The 19,415-nt window shown below is 36.1% G+C and overlaps 1 protein-coding gene across 1 annotated transcript in view; it reads right to left on the reverse strand.

Annotated features, from left to right (window-relative positions):
- The window catches only part of LOC146002892 (dual oxidase 2-like), a 108,791-nt gene that overhangs the window by 40,570 nt on the left and 48,806 nt on the right, over positions 1-19,415 (reverse strand). The window contains exons 8-13 of the mRNA XM_083140975.1: positions 19,321-19,404; positions 18,419-18,534; positions 17,496-17,619; positions 16,664-16,821; positions 15,375-15,553; positions 13,943-14,064 (exon numbers count right to left, since the gene is read on the reverse strand). Of these exons, the coding sequence (XP_082997101.1) occupies positions 13,943-14,064; positions 15,375-15,553; positions 16,664-16,821; positions 17,496-17,619; positions 18,419-18,534; positions 19,321-19,404 (783 nt within the window). The remainder of the gene's footprint in view (positions 1-13,942; positions 14,065-15,374; positions 15,554-16,663; positions 16,822-17,495; positions 17,620-18,418; positions 18,535-19,320; positions 19,405-19,415) is intronic.

Raw genomic sequence — 19,415 nt, forward strand, 5'->3', positions numbered from 1 at the left:
AGCTGTGTTTTAAGGGAGGGGGTAGCGTGCACAACAAAATATTGCGCAATTACCTTCCTTTTAAAAGTTGTTCAGAGTCAAAAGTAGTAATCCGGGATTATTGAAAGGGGAGTTGTATTTACCACTTCGGGGCTTCCTGAGTACTTTATTGCTTTCATTTGAATACATTGATTTTCTCAAAATTTCGGGAGGATTTGTCCCATCAGTCCCACTCGCGTACGCCAGTGATCCTGAGGCATGTTCCTTAATATTTCTGCGCCAGTTCTATCCAAATTAACATTATGTGCTGGAAACATTTTATCAACTTGGCTTAATATTTCAAGGATCATTAACGAGATGACCCAATGTGATAACTAGAGGCGTCGCCTGAAAGTGGTTCACGGAGCACACGAACCCCCAATGAAAACGGAAAAACTTCAATTTGTTTTCTTCTCTGCTTTATAAAACACTACATTTCAAGATACTTATGTTACAAAGCACCTTTTTTCGTTCATAAAGTCTTCACAATGCTTCAAATTTACCAATTTCCTCCGCCTGTTGACAAGAAAAGCTCACGAGCTCAGGCAGCAAGAGCCCGGGGCACATCTGGCGGTATGAACTCCCTCTGCTGTATTCTTCCTGTGTTGTAGCTTCACCGAAGAAGCCGAGAGAAACCAAGGGGGGAAACTAGAAATCGGAGCACGTGCTCCTTCCGAAAGAAACTGTCAGCAGATGGCAGCAACTGTTAAATGTGCGGATAATGGCGGAGGCATGATTTTTTTTTGCTATTCCCAAGTATTTTATTTTTCGTTTCCTTTAGCATTTGTATTGGAGAAAAGTAAGCAGTATTTAAGATATAATGCATTGTTACTTATAGTAATTGCTAAGGTCTTCGATGCTTTTGCCTAATATCTTCCCTTACCAATTCATTTCGCCAAAAATTAAGGCCGCAAACTTTCTCAACAACTCCATTGCAAGAAGTTGTCGCGCACCCGAAGCCTTGCAGTTGCATGACGAAGGTTTTGTTTTCAAAGCACTATATCACCAAAATGAGCAGATTTTAAATGTGTTGCTTAAACGTTTAGATAATGTAGACGAGTAAAAAAGAAAGAAGACGAAGACACTGCTAGTAGAAAATAATATTTATCTTGGTACACAAACTACACATGTAAGCGAGTATGGATAAATATCCATTATATTTTTATTGAGAAGAATTGTTATAAACTCCTACACTTAAACATTAAAACAATAATTTTAAGTATCGCAAATTGCAATTCGCATCATGAAGTTTGAACATTGCCAGAGACTTGCCAATGAAATAAAGGAAAGCTGCTGTGAAATTACAAATAGCTATTGAAATTGAAAATAATAATAATTATTATTATTCGTTGGTATCATGGTTAGTGGAAATGGTGGCGGGGTTTATTCTTAGGAATAGGTAAAATAATTTCCAACACTAAATAAGGAGAGAAGAAGGCATTTCAATAATTCAAACTGTTTACCTTAGTAATTTTTCCATGCTTTTTGGGTATTGACGGTCGAGGGGGGGGGGGTTGTTAAGCGGAAACGATAAATCGAAACAGTGGCGGCGATTAAGGGAGGACGAGGGGACAGTTGCCCCCCACTTTTTCCCCCGCACTTTGCTAAACCTTATATACAGAGGGAAATATACTGTCTTTGCCCTTCCCCCCAGTTTTGACATCTTGCTCCCCTCCCCCGGTTCTGGAACTCAATCGCCGCCACTGAATCGAAATAAATGAAAATTGACTTGTGTCTCGTAAATGGATTTTTGCTGGCCGCCCTGGCGGAGTTGCCAGCACAATGCAAGGTTTCAGGCTCGTATTCTTGATAAAACATATTTATTGTTTTATTTATTTTATAATTTTAGCTTGTACTCTACAATTTAACTTTTCTGTATGCTCAAATTTATCGTTTTATTGTGTGATTGTGATCAACGATTGATTTTCTTGATTTTCTATATGTTTGAAGCCCATCTCGGTCTGGGGTGTGGGTTAAAATTTTATCTTAATTTAGGCTGGGTGTGAACACCCAACGATTTACTTCACGCGACGCCACTGGTGATAACTGCTCTTTGTGTTCCGTAAATTTATGCTCCATCAAGTTATGAGACTATGTCTACATTTTCACTCCTTACTGCAAACAAACTTTACATAATAGTTTTACCTAACGTCAGGAAGGAGCTTATGGCTCTTGCCTGGCTACGGCCCTGGATAGATCAATCGATATTTCTGAGATAATTCTGGTTTAATATTAAAATCTTTAATCTTGAAGCTTAATTTCACATTAGGAAGCCGCATTCAACCATTGAAGTAAAACATTAATGCGGCACCTTCCCCAAAGTGAATATTTATCTTCGTAATTTTGGGTGGATTTCAATCTTCGTGCTTTCACAAGATAATTTGATCAACAATTTGCTGAAGTAATTGGTGTTTACAAAAGGTGTATATTTTGGCTTTTCTGACATTGTTGTATGAGCATAACGTGTAGAATAACTATTGTCTAATTCAGTGTAGCAGATTCCAGACTAGTAGAGAAAGTTTTAAAATAGTACTTTTTCTCAAAAGCAAAATGTATGATGTTGTAGATTTAATTAATCCAAAAAGAGCTGAACTGAAAGATTTCGAAAGCAAGAATGTATTTCTGTCAGGAATTAAACCACTTCTGCTTCTTGGACGTGCTTTCGGATGTTTTCCATTGTATTTTGTACCTGGAGAGCAAATTGCATTTAATTGGTTTTCCTTGGTGATGCTTTACAGCTTCATATCCAGCATACTTATTTATGGGGTATACTCATACGCAACGATGCTTTCGTTTCATGAATTGCTTTATTCGAAACAGAAAATTCTTGTACATCTGTCAGTATGTTATTTCTTACTTAAAGCTTCTGGATCTTTCAGTTGGTGGTTTGGGTGTAGAATGTTTCAGTCGTACTGTCATCGATGGCTTGATTTCCAGCAAGAGTATAAGAAAATATTCAAAGCATCAATCAACACAAAACATACAAAATTTTACATATTATTTTGTAGTTTTGCAGCATTCACCATTTGCAGCGGAGCTTCATACTACATGCTCTTTTCTAGCTTTTGGGAAGCTCTCATAATTGGTGTTTCAATGTTTATTGACATATTGCCAGACGGAATAATGATATACCTCTGTTCCTTCATAACATTAGTGTTAGAGCAGATGACAACAGATCTTCAAAACGTATTGTCTGCAGATAAAAGCCGAGTACCTTCAACAAAAATTCGTAATTTATTCTTAGAACTTGCTGATCTTGCTTTTGTTTCTGGCAACATATTCCTTTGGCCATTTCTAGAACGTATATTGGTTGTTATGTTCGTGTCTGTAGTCAGTACATACTATGGAATTATTGCTTTATTTTATGGAAAATATTTACATAGTATTGGTTCATTTTATGCATCCATATCATGGTTAACACTGTATTTCTTCACTACTCTTTCTGGAGAAGCTGTTAAAAATGCGGTAAGTACTTATCATGCCGACAGTAAGTTGTAAGAAGATTAAATTAATGCACATTTTTTTGTGTGTATCAATTTTTTGCAAGTTGAAGTGCGTTTCGACTTATATAAAATTGAGTTTGCATGAGGTAAAATCTTACGCAAGGTTATAATGAATATATATTTTTGTTTTGATCAGTGGTGGCGATTAGGTTCCAAAACTAGAGGGGCAAGGTACCAAATCTGGAGGGAGGGGACAAGGACAGTTTACTTTCCCGTGGTAGATAAGGTTTAGCATAGTGCGGGGGCAAAAGCTGCAAAAGGGTAGGGGGGACGTGGGGAGCAGTTGTCCCTCCTAATTTCCGCCAATGGTTTTGATACATACAAGCAGTTTACAGTGCACTGTTAATATTGCTAGCGTAATAGCTAATGCTGCCGCCTTGTAAGATATTCCAGGTTCAACCTACCGTGGAAACCTTCACGGAGCGTCACAGATTTCGCTTACTGAGCAGACAGCTTTCCTCTCTTGCTAAAATAAAAATACTTCCTCTTGTGTGTGACGTTATCTCTTATGTACAGTCACCGGCAATAAAAATGCGACACCTAGATCCTGGAATACTCGCTTACCTGCAAGTCGATATGTGTGTTGCCTATCTCTACGGCGGTAGCAGAACTTGTCATTGAATATTTGCTACTAAAATCTACTCATCGCCTTAGAGTTAGGCAACACCAATAATGTGTTGCAGGGAAGCGAGCATTTCAGGATCTAGGTGTCACATTTTTATTGAAGGCAATTACTTCCTTCTATAATCAAGGAGTTAAAGTGGATGACTAAATTTTTCTGGGATAATTCATGTATGTAAGGAATTCTTGAATCCTTAAAGTTCAAAAGTCACTCGAGAAAGAATTGAAATTCCCATCCAATCAATCATATATGATATTTACCCTTTTAAGCCCTCTGACATCTTCCAAGATTAAATATTTATTTAAGCAATTTGCTGAAGAATTTGCGCACCTCTTTTTAATAATAACTGGCAATTTTCATCTAGGTGAGACTATGTTTGCAAAAGGAGTAATCAATGATGTTCTTATATTGTTGCATGAAAAATAACACGATACGTTCAATTTGGTGCAACGAGATCCGAGATGGTGCTTTTCTTCAAAGGCAAAATGTCTGCTGTTTTCGACATATTTAATCGGAATAAAACAGGGCTCAAAATTTTCGAACCTAAGAATACATTTCTGTCTGGAATTAAACCACTTTTGCTTTTTGGTCGAGCACTGGGGTGTTTTCCATTCTACTTTGAACCCGAAGAGCAAGTTGTATTTAAACTATGCTCACTAATGATGCTATATTGTGCAATATCTTCAGTGATTATTTATGGAGTTTACTTCTACGTAATGATACATTCATATGATTCATTGATTTATTCTCAAAAGATTTTTTTAAATTTTCCGGAACTGTGTTATCTGCTACTGAAAGCTATCGGCAGTTTCAGTTGGTGGATTGGATGTCCGAACTTTCAACAGTACTGTTCCCGCTGGTGTTGCTTCCAGGAAGAATTCAAGAAGATCTTCAGAGTTTCCATCAATACAAAACATCAGTTTAGAAAATTCTACGTCTGTTTTTGTCTTTACCTGGCCTTTTCAACTTGCAACACAGCCGTGTACTTTTTGCAGTTTACTAGCTTTTGGGAATCCTGCATTACTGGCATTTCAACATGCATTGACGTACTACCGGACGGGATATTGATATATTTCGCTTCCTTCATAGCATTGGTGTTAGAATGCATGTCCAAAGATCTTCAAAAAACACTCTCTGCAGATAAGGTAGAACTCTCAACAACGAAAATGCGAAATCTATTTATAGAGCTTACTGATTTGACTTATGCTTCTGGTAATGTATTCATGTTGACGTTCCTTGAACGCATGTTGAATGTCATGTTATTGTCACTTATCAGTATTCATTCTGCAATTATTGCATTGATCCGTGGAGAATATGTTAGTGCTTTTAGTGCGGTTTATGGTGCTGCATCCTGGTTAATTCTGTACTTCTTCACCACTCGTTCTGCAGAAGCTGTTAATAACGCCGTAAGTACTTACAATAGTAGGTTCTTTCAAGTGCTTGGTATATTCATCCCGAGGGTGCCGATTTTAATTACATCAGACAGGGTTTTAACCTTCCCAATGATTTGTCATCTATGTTTTTAGCATTTGAGAAGAGCAGGCCTTTTACACGGCTTCTGAGGTAAACTTTAGACTATCCCTACCTTTATAATTGTGTTGTGTTTGTCCTATGCATAATGCACGTCCATTTACAACTTGCATGTTCAACCTTTCTCAAAGGGCTGTTTGCATCCCTTTTTAAATTTTACGGTAAGAGATTTCAATAAGGGGATTTTCCCCGTATACAAAAGACCATACGTGCCGGCGGACCCAAAAAATTTAAATCAATCAATGCTAAGTTGCTACAATGTTTTTTTCTTGTATGTACGAATTGCTTGCATTGTAGAATTATTTTCCGTAGTTTACGGTTATTACAAGCATAAGAAAACAGTTCTTCAGGCGAACACACGCTCCCTTCATCAGACATTTATTTTCATTTTGACTAAAGATACAGTTATAACAATGGTTAGCAATTTTTTAAACAAAAAGAATCCGTTATATAACGGATGTTGTCAATGTTACATTGTTGTAATATAGCAACTTAACTGTGAAAAGAAGCAGTCTGTTTTATTTTTATTTCAGATTAAAAAAAATTGATCACATTATTTTTTTATTTAAAATTATGAATCCTAAATATCATCAGGTAATTCAAAGTCATCATTGTTTTCACAAAGTCTCTTGATGTTTTCTGTTACATTAAATTTTAAAGATGGTGGCCTATTCCATTTGTGAAAAAGAAAACTCCATACTGGATCTATGTTACCATTTTCATTATTTAATACTGTTTTCTTATGCTTATAATAACCGTAAACTACAGGAAAATAATGCTACAATGGTGTATTCGAATTAAAATTATGTAAAATTTTATTTGAGTAAATAGGTTTCGCTCAAGTTACTTTGGGTATTATAAAATAAAGTTTCGCCGACCTCCGTAGCGGAGTAGTTAGAACAGCGCGATACGATGCCAGGGGTTCTGTGTTCGAATGTCTGCCTGGCATGCGTGTCCTTCGTGAATGCCCCTTCACCATATCAGCATTCATCCTCATCTTCGCGATTAGCCAAAGGTGTCAGAAAAGCGAAGTAAAAAGAAAACTAAATTAACCACGCAATCAATTCTTTAGGCTCGAATTACTCCAACCACTTTAGAAATTAGAATTCAATCATTGGATTAAAGTCTTTATTTTGTCAAGTTCTGTAACAGCCTCCCAAAATTAAACATTGACTTTAACGATTTTTGAGAGAGAGTTTACATTCATCTTACATAAAAACAAGACATGATCAATAATTGACAATTTCCAACCCAATGGAATGATGTTTGTAAGAGGAATGCCAAACAGTATGTTACTGCATTAAAAGTAGTATACTCGTTAATTTTACCACATCAAGACTTAGTTTTTAAAAATTGAAGATGGCAGCTTCTCTCAAGAGCAAAATTTGCTCTATTATGGATTCAATTAATCCGGTTAAATCAGATCTTAAGGGTTTGGAATCTGAAAGTGTTTTTCTGTCTGGAATTAAGCCACTTCTGCTTTTTGGACGGGCACTGGGATGTCTTCCTATCTACTTTGTCCGTGGAGAACAAGTTGTATCAAAATGGTTCTCCTTAATTATGATTTACTGCATAATAGTTTCCGTAATTGTTAACGGAGTTAACTTTAACGCAACAAAAACTTCATTTCGTAAAGCCTTCTTTTCCCACAACATCCTCCAACATCTCACGATGTGTGTGTTTTCACTGAGAGCTATTGGAATATTCAGTTGGTGGCTAAGTTGCAGGAAGTTTCCATTGTATTGTCATGAATGGTTTTGTTTCCAACAAGAGTTTAAGAACATCTTCAAGGTTTCCATCAACACAAAACATAAAATTTCAATATTCTATATTTGTTTTTGTACATATGTAGTAGCAGGGATTTGCGTTACATGTGCATACTTCACGCAGTTTACTAGCTTTTGGGTATCCTGTGTAGTTGGGCTTTCATCTTGCATTGACATGTTACCAGACGGGATAATGATATGTGTTTGTTTGTTCGTGACATTAGCATTCGAACACATGTCGAGAGATCTTCAAAATTCACTCCATGTATATGAAGGTCAAATAACAACTACAGATATGCGTAATTTATATATAAATCTTACAGACTTAGCTTACAATTCTGGTAACATATTCATGTGGCCATTCCTTGATCGTGCGCTGGCGGTTATGTTTGTGTCAGTTGCCGGTTCTTATTATGCTATAATCGCATTTCTTCATGGAAAATATTCACTTTCTATTGGTTCATTTTATGCATCAATGTCATGGTTAGGTATATATTTCTTCTCCGCTCATTCTGCAGAATCTGTTAATAACGCGGTGAGTACTAGTATGTATATAATTGCATTTCAGGTTATGACAACGAAATTTTTTATGCAATTAAATATATGTATGAAGACAATTTCTCCAGTTCATATATTTGACGTGAAGCATAATTCTTGAGGGACCTCACCGATGACGCATTGGTAGCGTCATTGCCTTGTATTCGAGGGCTCCCGGGTTCGATACCCGGTGGAGGCACATGGTGGTTCGGATCCCACTTTCAACTGTAGGTTCAGTCCCGATTAGCCTTACTGAACATAAAGTGGACTTGACACACCAACTCAATCAATCAATCAATGAAATATAATTATAGTGAAGAAATATAATTAGGAGTTCCAATTGTACTTGGCAATTAAGAAATTGCAACGGTCAGTTACGAAAATTTCATTTGAACCACAACTTTATCTAGTTTCATGTTCTTCCTTACTTTTCAAACTTTTCTACTTCTTCGAATAGCTTCAATGAAAGTTTGAATTTTGAAAAAATAACATAATCTGCCAAGCTGTATGTATTCAACTTGTTTGGATATGTAAAGTGGTAATATTAAAATCTAATTTATAAAAACGGTATCATGCGTCGCACATTATTCCAAGTAAAAATTAAGAAACAAACTTAAATTTTTAATATTGTAGTGTGTTTATGGCTATCATAAAATTACACATTTTAAGAAAATGTTTTCTGATTTTTTTTCTTCTTCTTCTTCTTACAGGCAGACAATTTTTCAAAGGCAGTTCTCTCGATTCCAATTACCCACATGAGTTGTGACGAAAAGCATGAGGTATTTTTTCTTCTTCATTTGATTTTGAAAGCTAGTTTAATTACCGAGAAAATAACTTATCTGAACTTTTTCTAGATTAAAACGTACGCTAGTAACGTAGAAACGAATTCAATGTTATGGAAGATAAATAACTTCTGGAGAGAAACGAATTTACCGATTTTCACACAAGTGTTCTATTCAAGATATGTACCTGACAACAAGCAAGGGAAATTGTTCTGCGTGTGCCAAAGTTTCTTTAAGTCAACTTTATGCTTGAATAGGCTAATCGTGACTAGACGTCCATTTTAAAAGGATTTCCCATCGGGAATCTAACCCAGAGCCGCTTGATTACAAGTCGACAGTATTAGTTACTATGCTACCTGTGTGATCGCATGCCGTGTATATAGTGTCAAGTTAGATGTAATGTACAGTCACCGTCAAAAAAGTGAGACGGCTAGATCTTGAAATACACGCTTCCCTGCGCTGTGTGTGTTGCCTGACTCTACGACGATGAACCATCTTCAAACGTCAATAAGAAGTCTCGCTATAGCCTGAAAGTTAGGCAACACACATAACGCATTGCGGGGAAGCGAGTATTTCAGGATCTAGGTGTCCCATTTTTATTGCCGGTTACTGTACATACTAATTCATTCAATAAATAGTATGTCGAAATGCAAAAGAAACGTACATCCAAGCATATCAAAGGTACATGAATAACGTAAAAAAATCCTAGCATAACAGTCCTTATAAGTTATATCTAAAAGTAGACTGTAAATAAACAAAACTTTGAAAATTGTGTAATCCCTGAAAATTAATGCGAAATACATAATTATTTCTTTATTTCAGATGCAAATGCTAGCCCAAACTGTGACAACAATTAAACCACGCATAACAATAGGAGGATTTGTCACGGTCAATATGACTCTTCTTACTTCAGTACGTATATATACATTATTTTTTATATATATGATACAGGTTTCTAAAAAAATTTTAAAAAACATGCGATTCCTTTCACGATGAAACAGTAATCACTGATAGTTGAAAAATATATGGATTTCAATGCACAACTCGCCCAAAAGAATAGGAATCTTGCTCTCTTGTTGAATAATTCGTAGCATTTCTTCAAAATTATGAATTTCTCTTAACTTATTATTTCTTCATTTAAATTTAATTAAATTATTGAATGTATAAATTGTTGAGTGGATATTCAGATCTGAATACACCTTTAATAAAGCATCAAAGTATGAAAACTAAAGAGCTTCTAAATCAGAAACGGTTAAATCACGAGTTGATGATTGAACTTGAAGTTCAACAAAGGACAAAGATCTATTACATTTCTCGATGTCATGAGATACATACTGTGTACGTACACAGATTTGGTTTCTCAGTAGAACCAAACGTTGGTGGTGTTGACCATGCATTTATTTTTAGAGAAAATGGCAAATACCAGCGCGATAAGGTTTGAGTAAGTTTTACTTATTTATCCTAATATATAGTACAGCGTGTCCATAAATATACTGTCATAATTTAAAGTAGTATTACGTCGCTTTGGATAATCGTATTTAAATTAAATTGGTGACATTTGAAAGAAAAACTCAAATATTTTATTTTACAACTCATAGACATTGAATGTGGCCCCCACGAGTGGCCCTGCAGACATAAAGGTGATATTTCCATTCATGCCACACACGCTCCAACATATCCACAGGGATGGACTGGATTGCAGAAGTGATGCGAATTTGCAGTTCTTGCAGGTTTTGAGGCAATGGGGGTACATAGACACAATCTTTTATGTAATCCCATAAAAAAAAAGTCGCAGACCGTCAAGTCTATGGCCTTTCCTTTGATGACATATGCAGCCACGATCCACGTTCACCAAACTCTGAGTGTAATGATATTCTAAAACACACCAACTACGTTCTTAAATCTTCTGTAATAACAACACAATTTTAAAGGAAAACATTCACATGTAACCTGCCTTCCTGCTAAATATCCAACAATGAACCCGCATCGTCCATTGTTGTCAGAAGTGAATTTATTTCAGTTTCTATGTTTGATCTCGTTCATTGTTGTCCATTGCTGATATTGGTGTCCATTGTTGACATGCACAAAAATATTTGAGTTTTTCTTTCAAATGTCACCAATTTCATTTAAATACGATTATCCAAAGCGCTTTACAGTATGACAGTATATTTATGGACACGGTGTATTTTGCTTACCACAACCAAATTTTGATAAATCTAACTAAACGATGTCCAAAAAAGAACCAAAACCAATTCATAATTGTAGTGTAACTTATATGTGTTTTTTAATTTTAAAAAGTTTTGTTTAATTTTATTTACGTACCACTTGTCATTTCAATTTAACGGCTATTTTTAACATTCCCTTATTGTTTTAGTAATCAAACAACCAGTGGCGGCTATTTGGTTCCAAAACTGGGGGGTGCAAAGTGCCAAAACTGCTGGAGGCAAGGACAGTTTATTTTCCATTGGTAGATAAGATTTAGCATAGTGCGGGAGTAAATGTGTCAAAAAGGTTGTGTGTGTGGGGGGGGGGGCAACTGCACACCAGGGTCCCCCTAATCGCCGCCACTGCAAACAACTCATACAATCCTTTCGGTTATTCAGACTTTTTTGTATGTTCGCGTACCACAACATACGTAAACGGCCTAGAGCTAAAAAAATAAATACGTAGTCGTAATGCCTCATATTTATGTAACTCCATGTAGACGTAATGAAAATAGCCTTACTGCCTAGATTTTGATCAAATTCATGTTTTCTCCAAAAACATAAAGAAAATATTTCACGCGTTTTATACGGTTTTTTCTCTTTTCAGATGTTGGGTACTATAGTCACTTACATGGTTGTTCTAGTGCAATTCAAACCTGAAAGTGAAGATCTTTTCCGAAATTCCACTTTCAGAGCAGAAGAGTAGGTGAAGATTATTTCAACAAGTGCTATATATAATATACATAGTTTATGAACTGGCACGAGAAACGATTTAAGGAAGTTATAAAACACCTAGTGTTGTCCGTTAAAAAATATACAATTTAGTACATATGTTGATGGTCGCATGAGTGTATCTTATTCAGATATTGAATTCAACACATTTCACTAAGTGTATCGTGTGTTTTAACGTGGACGGAAGTTGAAAGGATCGGCCGAAATCAGTTGAAATCAGTGTTGTTAATGCGAGTATTATATATTAGAAAGAAGAAAAGTTTTATATTAATGATGATAATTTAAAGAAATAACATTCAGAAGTTAGTAACAGCATAATGCTTAAGATAACAACTGCTTCTGAACAACAAATGAAAACTTCAGTAAGTTTGACAAGATCAGACTGACTTTACATGTTCTATCACTTAATCAACTCACATTCTCAGTTATTGAGTTCATATATGTTCAAATGTACATAGAGAGAGTTCCAGAAGATGATAAACAGTTTTTGGAGAATTTCTCCCAAATTCGAAACAATGTAGGTATCCAAAACCTAACCCTGGCTAAAGTTTTCCCACGCTAACTTTCAAAGATTTGCAGTCAGTGGATGAGATAGGTAAGAGTTGTAATAAAATGATATCAATACTACGCTGTATTGTATTGTATTAATCGTATGAAATCTGCAAACCCGAATTAAAAGAAAAAAAGGAGATGGACACTCTCATCGCTCATGTGATGTATTGTTAGCAACGGTGACCCCAAGGTTTTCATAATGTCATTGATCATGATGAGCAGCGATAAGGGGTCCCAATGGCACGAGCGGTATAGTCCGATTACTTTCAAAACATCTCCAGCTTCCTGTGCGAGTCCAGCAAGCGAGCCTACCAACAGTGTAGAGCGTGAGCGGGAGAGTTAGCGATAGGTGCTGGGTTGAGATGACGTCAGCGGCTCGCTTCTTGATTGGAGGCTTCGGACCTTTTGACTCGCTCCCAAGATGCAAATGCAGAACACCCAGAGATGTTACGAAAACAATCTCACTCTACTCAAGTCCGATTCCTGCACGAGTTGTCTCAAGAGATGTAATCACACAATCGTGAATGTGCCAAACTATTGTTAGAAAGTTATAAACAGAGTCATTATAGTTTCACTTCGTCATCCGTGCAGTGAAAGACAACTAATTGACAAATCAAAAATTTATTGAACAATAATCAACAGTTCATTAAAAAGTTTCAATTTTAGTGCTCTAAACTGCTGAATTCATTGAAACTATGAAATTCAAGATGACATATTTTACAGCAAAATCCAAGAGAAATTTGTATATATTGTTAGTTTATTGGACTTTATTTAAATTAATTTAAGTAATTCATATTTGGTTGTTCTCTTTCATATATTTATTTGAAACCCTGTCTATTGTTATATTTTATATACAAGGGTTGGATAAAAAGTAATGGCAACACTGCTGTCCCGTGAAAGGGGTGAGTCACAGCGCCACAAGCGTTTCGTGGCTGATAAAGGAATGTCAGACGAGAAAGTATAGTGAGTGGGAGCGATTGTACGTTATTCAGTCAAAATCAGCAGTGCTCTGAAGCAGAGGACGAGAGTGCAAGCGCCCTAACAAGATGTTTAGGCAAGAAGAACAACGTCTCTCAGGCAGACGGTCAACGCAGCCTACTTCTGCACCTTCTTGCAACACCACCTTCGTCTCGCATTAAGAAGGAAGCGACGGCACGGTGTCCCATCATCCTGCTTGACAATGCAAGGTGTCACACTGCGAACAATGTGACGGCGCTCCTGCATAACTGGTAGTGGGTGGTACTGGAACATCCGCCGTATTCACCGGTATGAGACCGTGTGATTACGACCGTTTTGTCAAAATGAAGGAACCACTGGGCGGGAAGCACTACTACACGCGCGAAGCCATCATAAGTGCTATAGGGCGGTCACTGCGGGACATCGACAGAGATGGACGCGCTGATGGTGTACGACGCCTTCCATACGTGTGACAGAAGGTCGTAGAGATGAGGGGCGATTACTTTGAAGGAATGTAACACGTGCTCCTCTGCCAATACAGTCAAGTACCAATTATACCAGTGTTGCCATTACTTTTTATCCAACCCTTGTATAACTCCATTTGAATACTCACACAATAAGTATGATCTCTCAACGATATTTTTCGGAAAAGATGCTGTTAACAGTAAATATTGCGGAAGACAATAGCTATACCCCGTTCAAAACCAGGATTTAGAAATGCAAAGACTTTATTACTTACGGTCATGAGGAGCTATGAATGGGTTGTCCTGTATATCATCTTTATTCATTTTGGTAATTGACATAATTATATCGTAGATGGTCAGTTCCTTTATTCTTGATATTTCAGCGTCAGTAAACAATCTAAAGAAAAGGAAAGGTTATTGAATCGATTCCATCATAATATACAATATAAGTACACATTGAACATATGTTGGAAAATGCTTCTCTCTGTTCTACTCTAGCCTGAACGACCTAATGGAAATTTATTTTATTCTGCATTACTTTTCAGATGAATGGGTCTATATTTTATAACTTCAATATATTTATATTTGCAATCTAAATAATAACAACACTCAGCGTCTTTAAATTTTATTGTCTGTACGTAATGATTGCATTCTGGAATTCTTCTAGTTTACAATTTATTAAAAAAAAATTAGTGTCCTCTTGATGTTCGCTTGTTTATGGTTAAAAATTTGAATGCGAACGGTGGACATTTTTAAGATGACGTTTGGCAACACTGCTCTTACGCCACTACCAAGTTAAGTTGTCAACAAGTTATGGTGCAATCGAAGTTCCTCATTCTTAGGTCCGCTGTAGACGAAAGCATTTACCTTAACATTTTTCTTAACATTTATGCCATAACCAAAATGTTACCGTGTAAATCTTATGGTATTTCAGATGCCATGGCACATTTCATAACATTTCTCAAGGATAGAACCCGTTCTATTTCCGTAGCATTTTTCGTAGCATAACCAATCAGAAGCGACCTCTAGGTCACGAGTAATGGCGGCCGCGTGAGATGTAAACGATTTATCACTTCACATATTTAAAAGCCAATAACTATTGAACCGAGAGGAATAACGTTTCGTATAAAACGTTATTAGATACAAAACAATGGCGCTGCTTAAATACATACTTTACAACGTTTACTGTACGCGTATGGAAGAATATTTTAGTTGTTTCGATTGTAAACGCCGTGCAGTCAGCATTGGTGGTGTAACTCGACGTGCCTTTCATGCTGTATATATTATACATTGTAATCGTAAAAGCTAGCCGAAAATTTACATGAAATGCTTCCGTGTAAAGTACAATCTGCTATAAGATTTTTGGAAGCATTTACATAGCATTTATGCTAGCAAAAATGTCAAAGCAAAATGCTTCCGTTTGAAGCCGGCTTTATCCACAAAGGTAAACCTAATATTTATGACTATACCGTCCCAGAAGTCTGTGGAGCAACATAACGGTAGAGATGGGGAGAAAGTGAGTGGGCGGAGCTAGCAGTGAACGCTGCTGCAAACGGCTGGTAGCTGCAGCCGCGTTTTCCCCTCTCACGTGTTTATTGATCGAGTCTTCGCGACTCACTTCTTGCGCAGAGACTTGTTTCGGTTCGCTTGCTTCACAGATTCCCGGGACACAGTATATGAAGTTTCAAAGAAGTGAACAACACTTACTTGTTTCTCGTATTATTAAACCAGAACCTGTCGCCGTCTCTAATACGTTTAAATTGGTCTTTGATTACAGCCCGGAACAGCTCACCAGGCCCTCTATCGGTTTCTAGCAGCCCTCCTACCCACACGTCAACGTTGTTGATATTTCCATCATACAACTGTCTCAATCTTTGTCGCAAAGTCTGGAGAAGAAGAACACAGGCACAAATGAATTACACATATTGCAGTACTAAGTCTTTTCAAAGCAAATAACTAACTCCACGTCCCATTAGTTATAAATATAATGAAGTGGACTCTTTTCAATTTGAATGTCAAGGGGCCACAAAATAAATTCGAATTATCTTAAATTCGAACAAACATAAACAATGGTTTGAGGATACTTCTGTTCGAATTATCGAGTAATTCGAATTATTCAAGTTCAAATTAAAAATAGTCCACTGTACAATAATAACAGCTATTGGAAAAGTAGTAGAAGAAATAAATAACGGAGCTGTAATATACTGGACTCTTTTTAATTCGAACATCAAAGGGACACGAAAAAATTCGTTTTAACAAAGTAAAGTAAAAAAGTAAAGTGTTCCCCTGTGCATAGCACCACGCCATGAAGGCGTATAGGGGGTGTGGGAGTAACGCCCCACACTTTCTTGATCCGGTCGTGAGTGGGGGTGATGTGATCAGCATCACGCCCCTGACCGCCTTTACCCCCCAGGGTTTCCCCCAGGTACCCATGTTATTCGACGCTGGGTAGGCGCCGGGGCCGCTTCCACCGTTAGAAAAGTTCCCGGATTTGAACCGGCCGGGGATCGAACCCGGGACCTTTAGCATGGTAGTCAGACGCGTTACCGACTGAGCCACCGCGGCCTCTTTTCGTTTTAACAAAAACATGTATTATTAAAGATAATTCCAAGGGAGATAAACTTCTGTGGGAATTGCCGAGTAATTCGAATCATCCAAGTTCCAATTAAGAAGAGTACACCGTGTATTATAAAATAAATAAAGCTTGCTTTATTTTTTAAGATTAAAACAAAAGAATGTCGGATTTTCGCTGTGTTTTTCTGTTTTTGAGCGCAAAATTATTTGAAATTAGAGGAAAAGCCCAAACATTTGCATTTTATGCCAAATTCACGATTTCAAAAGCATGAAAAATGTGTTTAGAATATGTCACTGTACATGCATAAACACCTTTTCGCAACAATTAACATTCTTCTGTGTTATCGCATTTACAAAAAAATCAAGGTCCTTAATTATTGGACATTCCTCGCATACATATTTCATACTTGTGTCCGCCATACCTCATTGATGATCCTGAAGTCATCGAAACTTTCGTATCTTCTTAGATTGTACGCCTCCCTGGCTGTGTTGAAATCTGGAAGACCGTGGTCGCGCCCTCTTTGGATGTTAATAGCCATCAAGTCACGCCGAGAAAATTCTAAAGGTCCGAACACCCGACCTGTGTGGAAAATAAATTCTCTTGTACACAGAAATTCCCTCGAAAAGTGCCTTTTCTACGGAAATACTGACCGTAGCATGATACATTACAGTGTTATTAAGATAGGTAACTTTGTGACTTTATCTTTTAAAAAAATACAGGATGATCCATAAATATAGAAACACCCATTTAAAACAAATACGAATGGTGAACCACAAATACAACATACCACCAATGTATGGCACAGGGAAGGGGAAACCAGATGGAGTATTATTTATTTAATTAATTATTATATTATACTGCTGAAAAACAGCTAACAAGCCTTATAGAGCAGTATATTACAATATATAAATAGCATATACACAATAACAAAATTAAATAAGTATACTACATGATAAAACATACTAAGAAGACCAATTTACGTTGAAATAGAAGAATTACAAATTAAAAATTACAATACCATAACTTATACTGAAACACACCATGTATGTGTGACCAACATGGCAGACATCTTGAAGTCCGCCATCTTGGATTCAGTTTTTAATCTAAAGTTAGGCATGTGACACATGAAAACGAGCTAGAATTTCAAGAGAAAAATGATTCATTTTCATGTAACTTTAACTTTGCGATTCAATTTCGTGTAACTGTATTACAAGTTACTAGTTAATTCCAAACACTGGTGAGGGGGCACTCACCTCTAAGATCCTCTACTATTTCTGTATCTTCTCTTTCGGCCAATTGCAACGCCATTCCCATCAGCAAATGATCAATGTCTGTTCTACCACTACCTCCATCAGTTCTTCCTATTCCGATGATGTCCTTCAAAATTCAAACATTTCGTAATAATTGATGTCACACACAAAACTAATAAATTGGCAAAAATTTGTAACTTCAGCCCAGTTAATTATGTACGAAAAATGTACATATATATGTGTTAAGAAATCCAAAAGTATGTGCTGAAACCATTCAAATAGTAAGAAATATGTAACATAAGAAATCAAATTTCCAAAATTTCCGTCATATACTTTTTAAACAAATTGTTCATATCGAAAAACCAACAGTATTTTCAGTTATTAGAATTCCCACTATCAATAACAATCCTTAAAAACATGCAGAATTATAATTATATATGTACAACTTACTTCTAAAAAGGTATGTATCTACAGTTTTTCTTTGATCGCTAATTTTCAACACAGCCGACAAGAAATATTGTAATCTCTGTCAGGTATCATTAACGTAAGGCATTGGAATGAATAATTTTAATTAAATATTAATAATTAATTCAATAAATTATATGAGCTTAATCAACGTCTCTGTATGTGTGTGGATGATGCAAACCTAAAAGTTCCGAGTGTTCTAAATGTGCATGATGTCTAAGATACACCAAATTCTTAAGCATGAATAGGAACAATAATACAATAATCATTCCGAACAGATAACTTGGTTTAATTTGCAACATGTATTCAGCCTTTTATTTATTGGTATAGGCCAATTGTTATAATTTCCATATCCAATATTTTCACACAAACTAATGTTCCTTCAAGCATTCTTGTGTGTGTTTACTGTTTTGCATATCAATAATATTATATATGATAGACAGTCGTTTACTCTTCTATACCTGAGGTCTCCAAAAGATGTTACACGTTCGAACTGATGAATTGCTCCACTCAGAAAACCTGGATGAGTTGGCGTTTAAACTGCAGTTATTTCGCCCGTAATCTCGTAAATAAACACCTGTTATGCAAAAGAAAATTGTAATTAGTGTGGGCAACAAAAGAATTCTTCTTACATGAAAATTATTTAACCTCTTTCTACCATCTTAATAGCCTTACTGTGCATAAAGTGGACTTAAAACACAAACTCAATCAATCAATTAATCTACTATCTTAATGTTATGCAAGCAGATAATCACATATTTATGTCTTATGTTCCTTCATGGCAGCACATGCTACTTCCGTTATTTTTATGTCTGGCGAAACAGGTTGAGGTTGAATCAAATTCAGAAAAAATCTCTAAAACACTGAATGTGTGTTCTACCATGTTAGGCATGTTTAGTGAACCATTTCCCATGGCTAACACCAGCACCAACAGAAGCAAATTACTGACATTATTTTTCACTGTGTACATATGTATTTATAATCGTGTACCCTACCCTATCACTACAAACCTTACCTAACGTAATGTTTCCTATTATTATTATTATTATTCAATCAGTTGCTTTCCAATTGCTTTGCTACATTTTATAAAATACTGTTTTTTTTAATACAACCAATCTTTTAAAGTTTCAAAAACTGCATGAAACTCTCTCTAGTTTAAAATACAATAACGATATAATGAACTATTTGATCTAAGACTAAGAAACGTATAGTATGAATATATTCATGCTACATCATTTGTATTGCTGATATCAGACACTGCTCAAATTTTTCCTTGTTTTTTTTAATTTTTAATTTTTTTCAACAGAACTGTAAACCTGTTAAACATCCCTCAAAAATAAAATTAATGCTGTGAAAATTATACCTGGAGGGACAAGTGTATGTCCAAATCTCATAGCAGCTGACTGAAAAAACTGGTCTATTTGAGGATCAATAGATGGATTGTAACCTGTAAAAAGA

The sequence above is a fragment of the Lepisma saccharinum genome, chromosome 19 (assembly GCF_977018435.1).
Source record: "Lepisma saccharinum chromosome 19, izLepSacc3.1, whole genome shotgun sequence".
Taxonomy (NCBI): Eukaryota; Metazoa; Arthropoda; class Insecta; order Zygentoma; family Lepismatidae; genus Lepisma; species Lepisma saccharinum.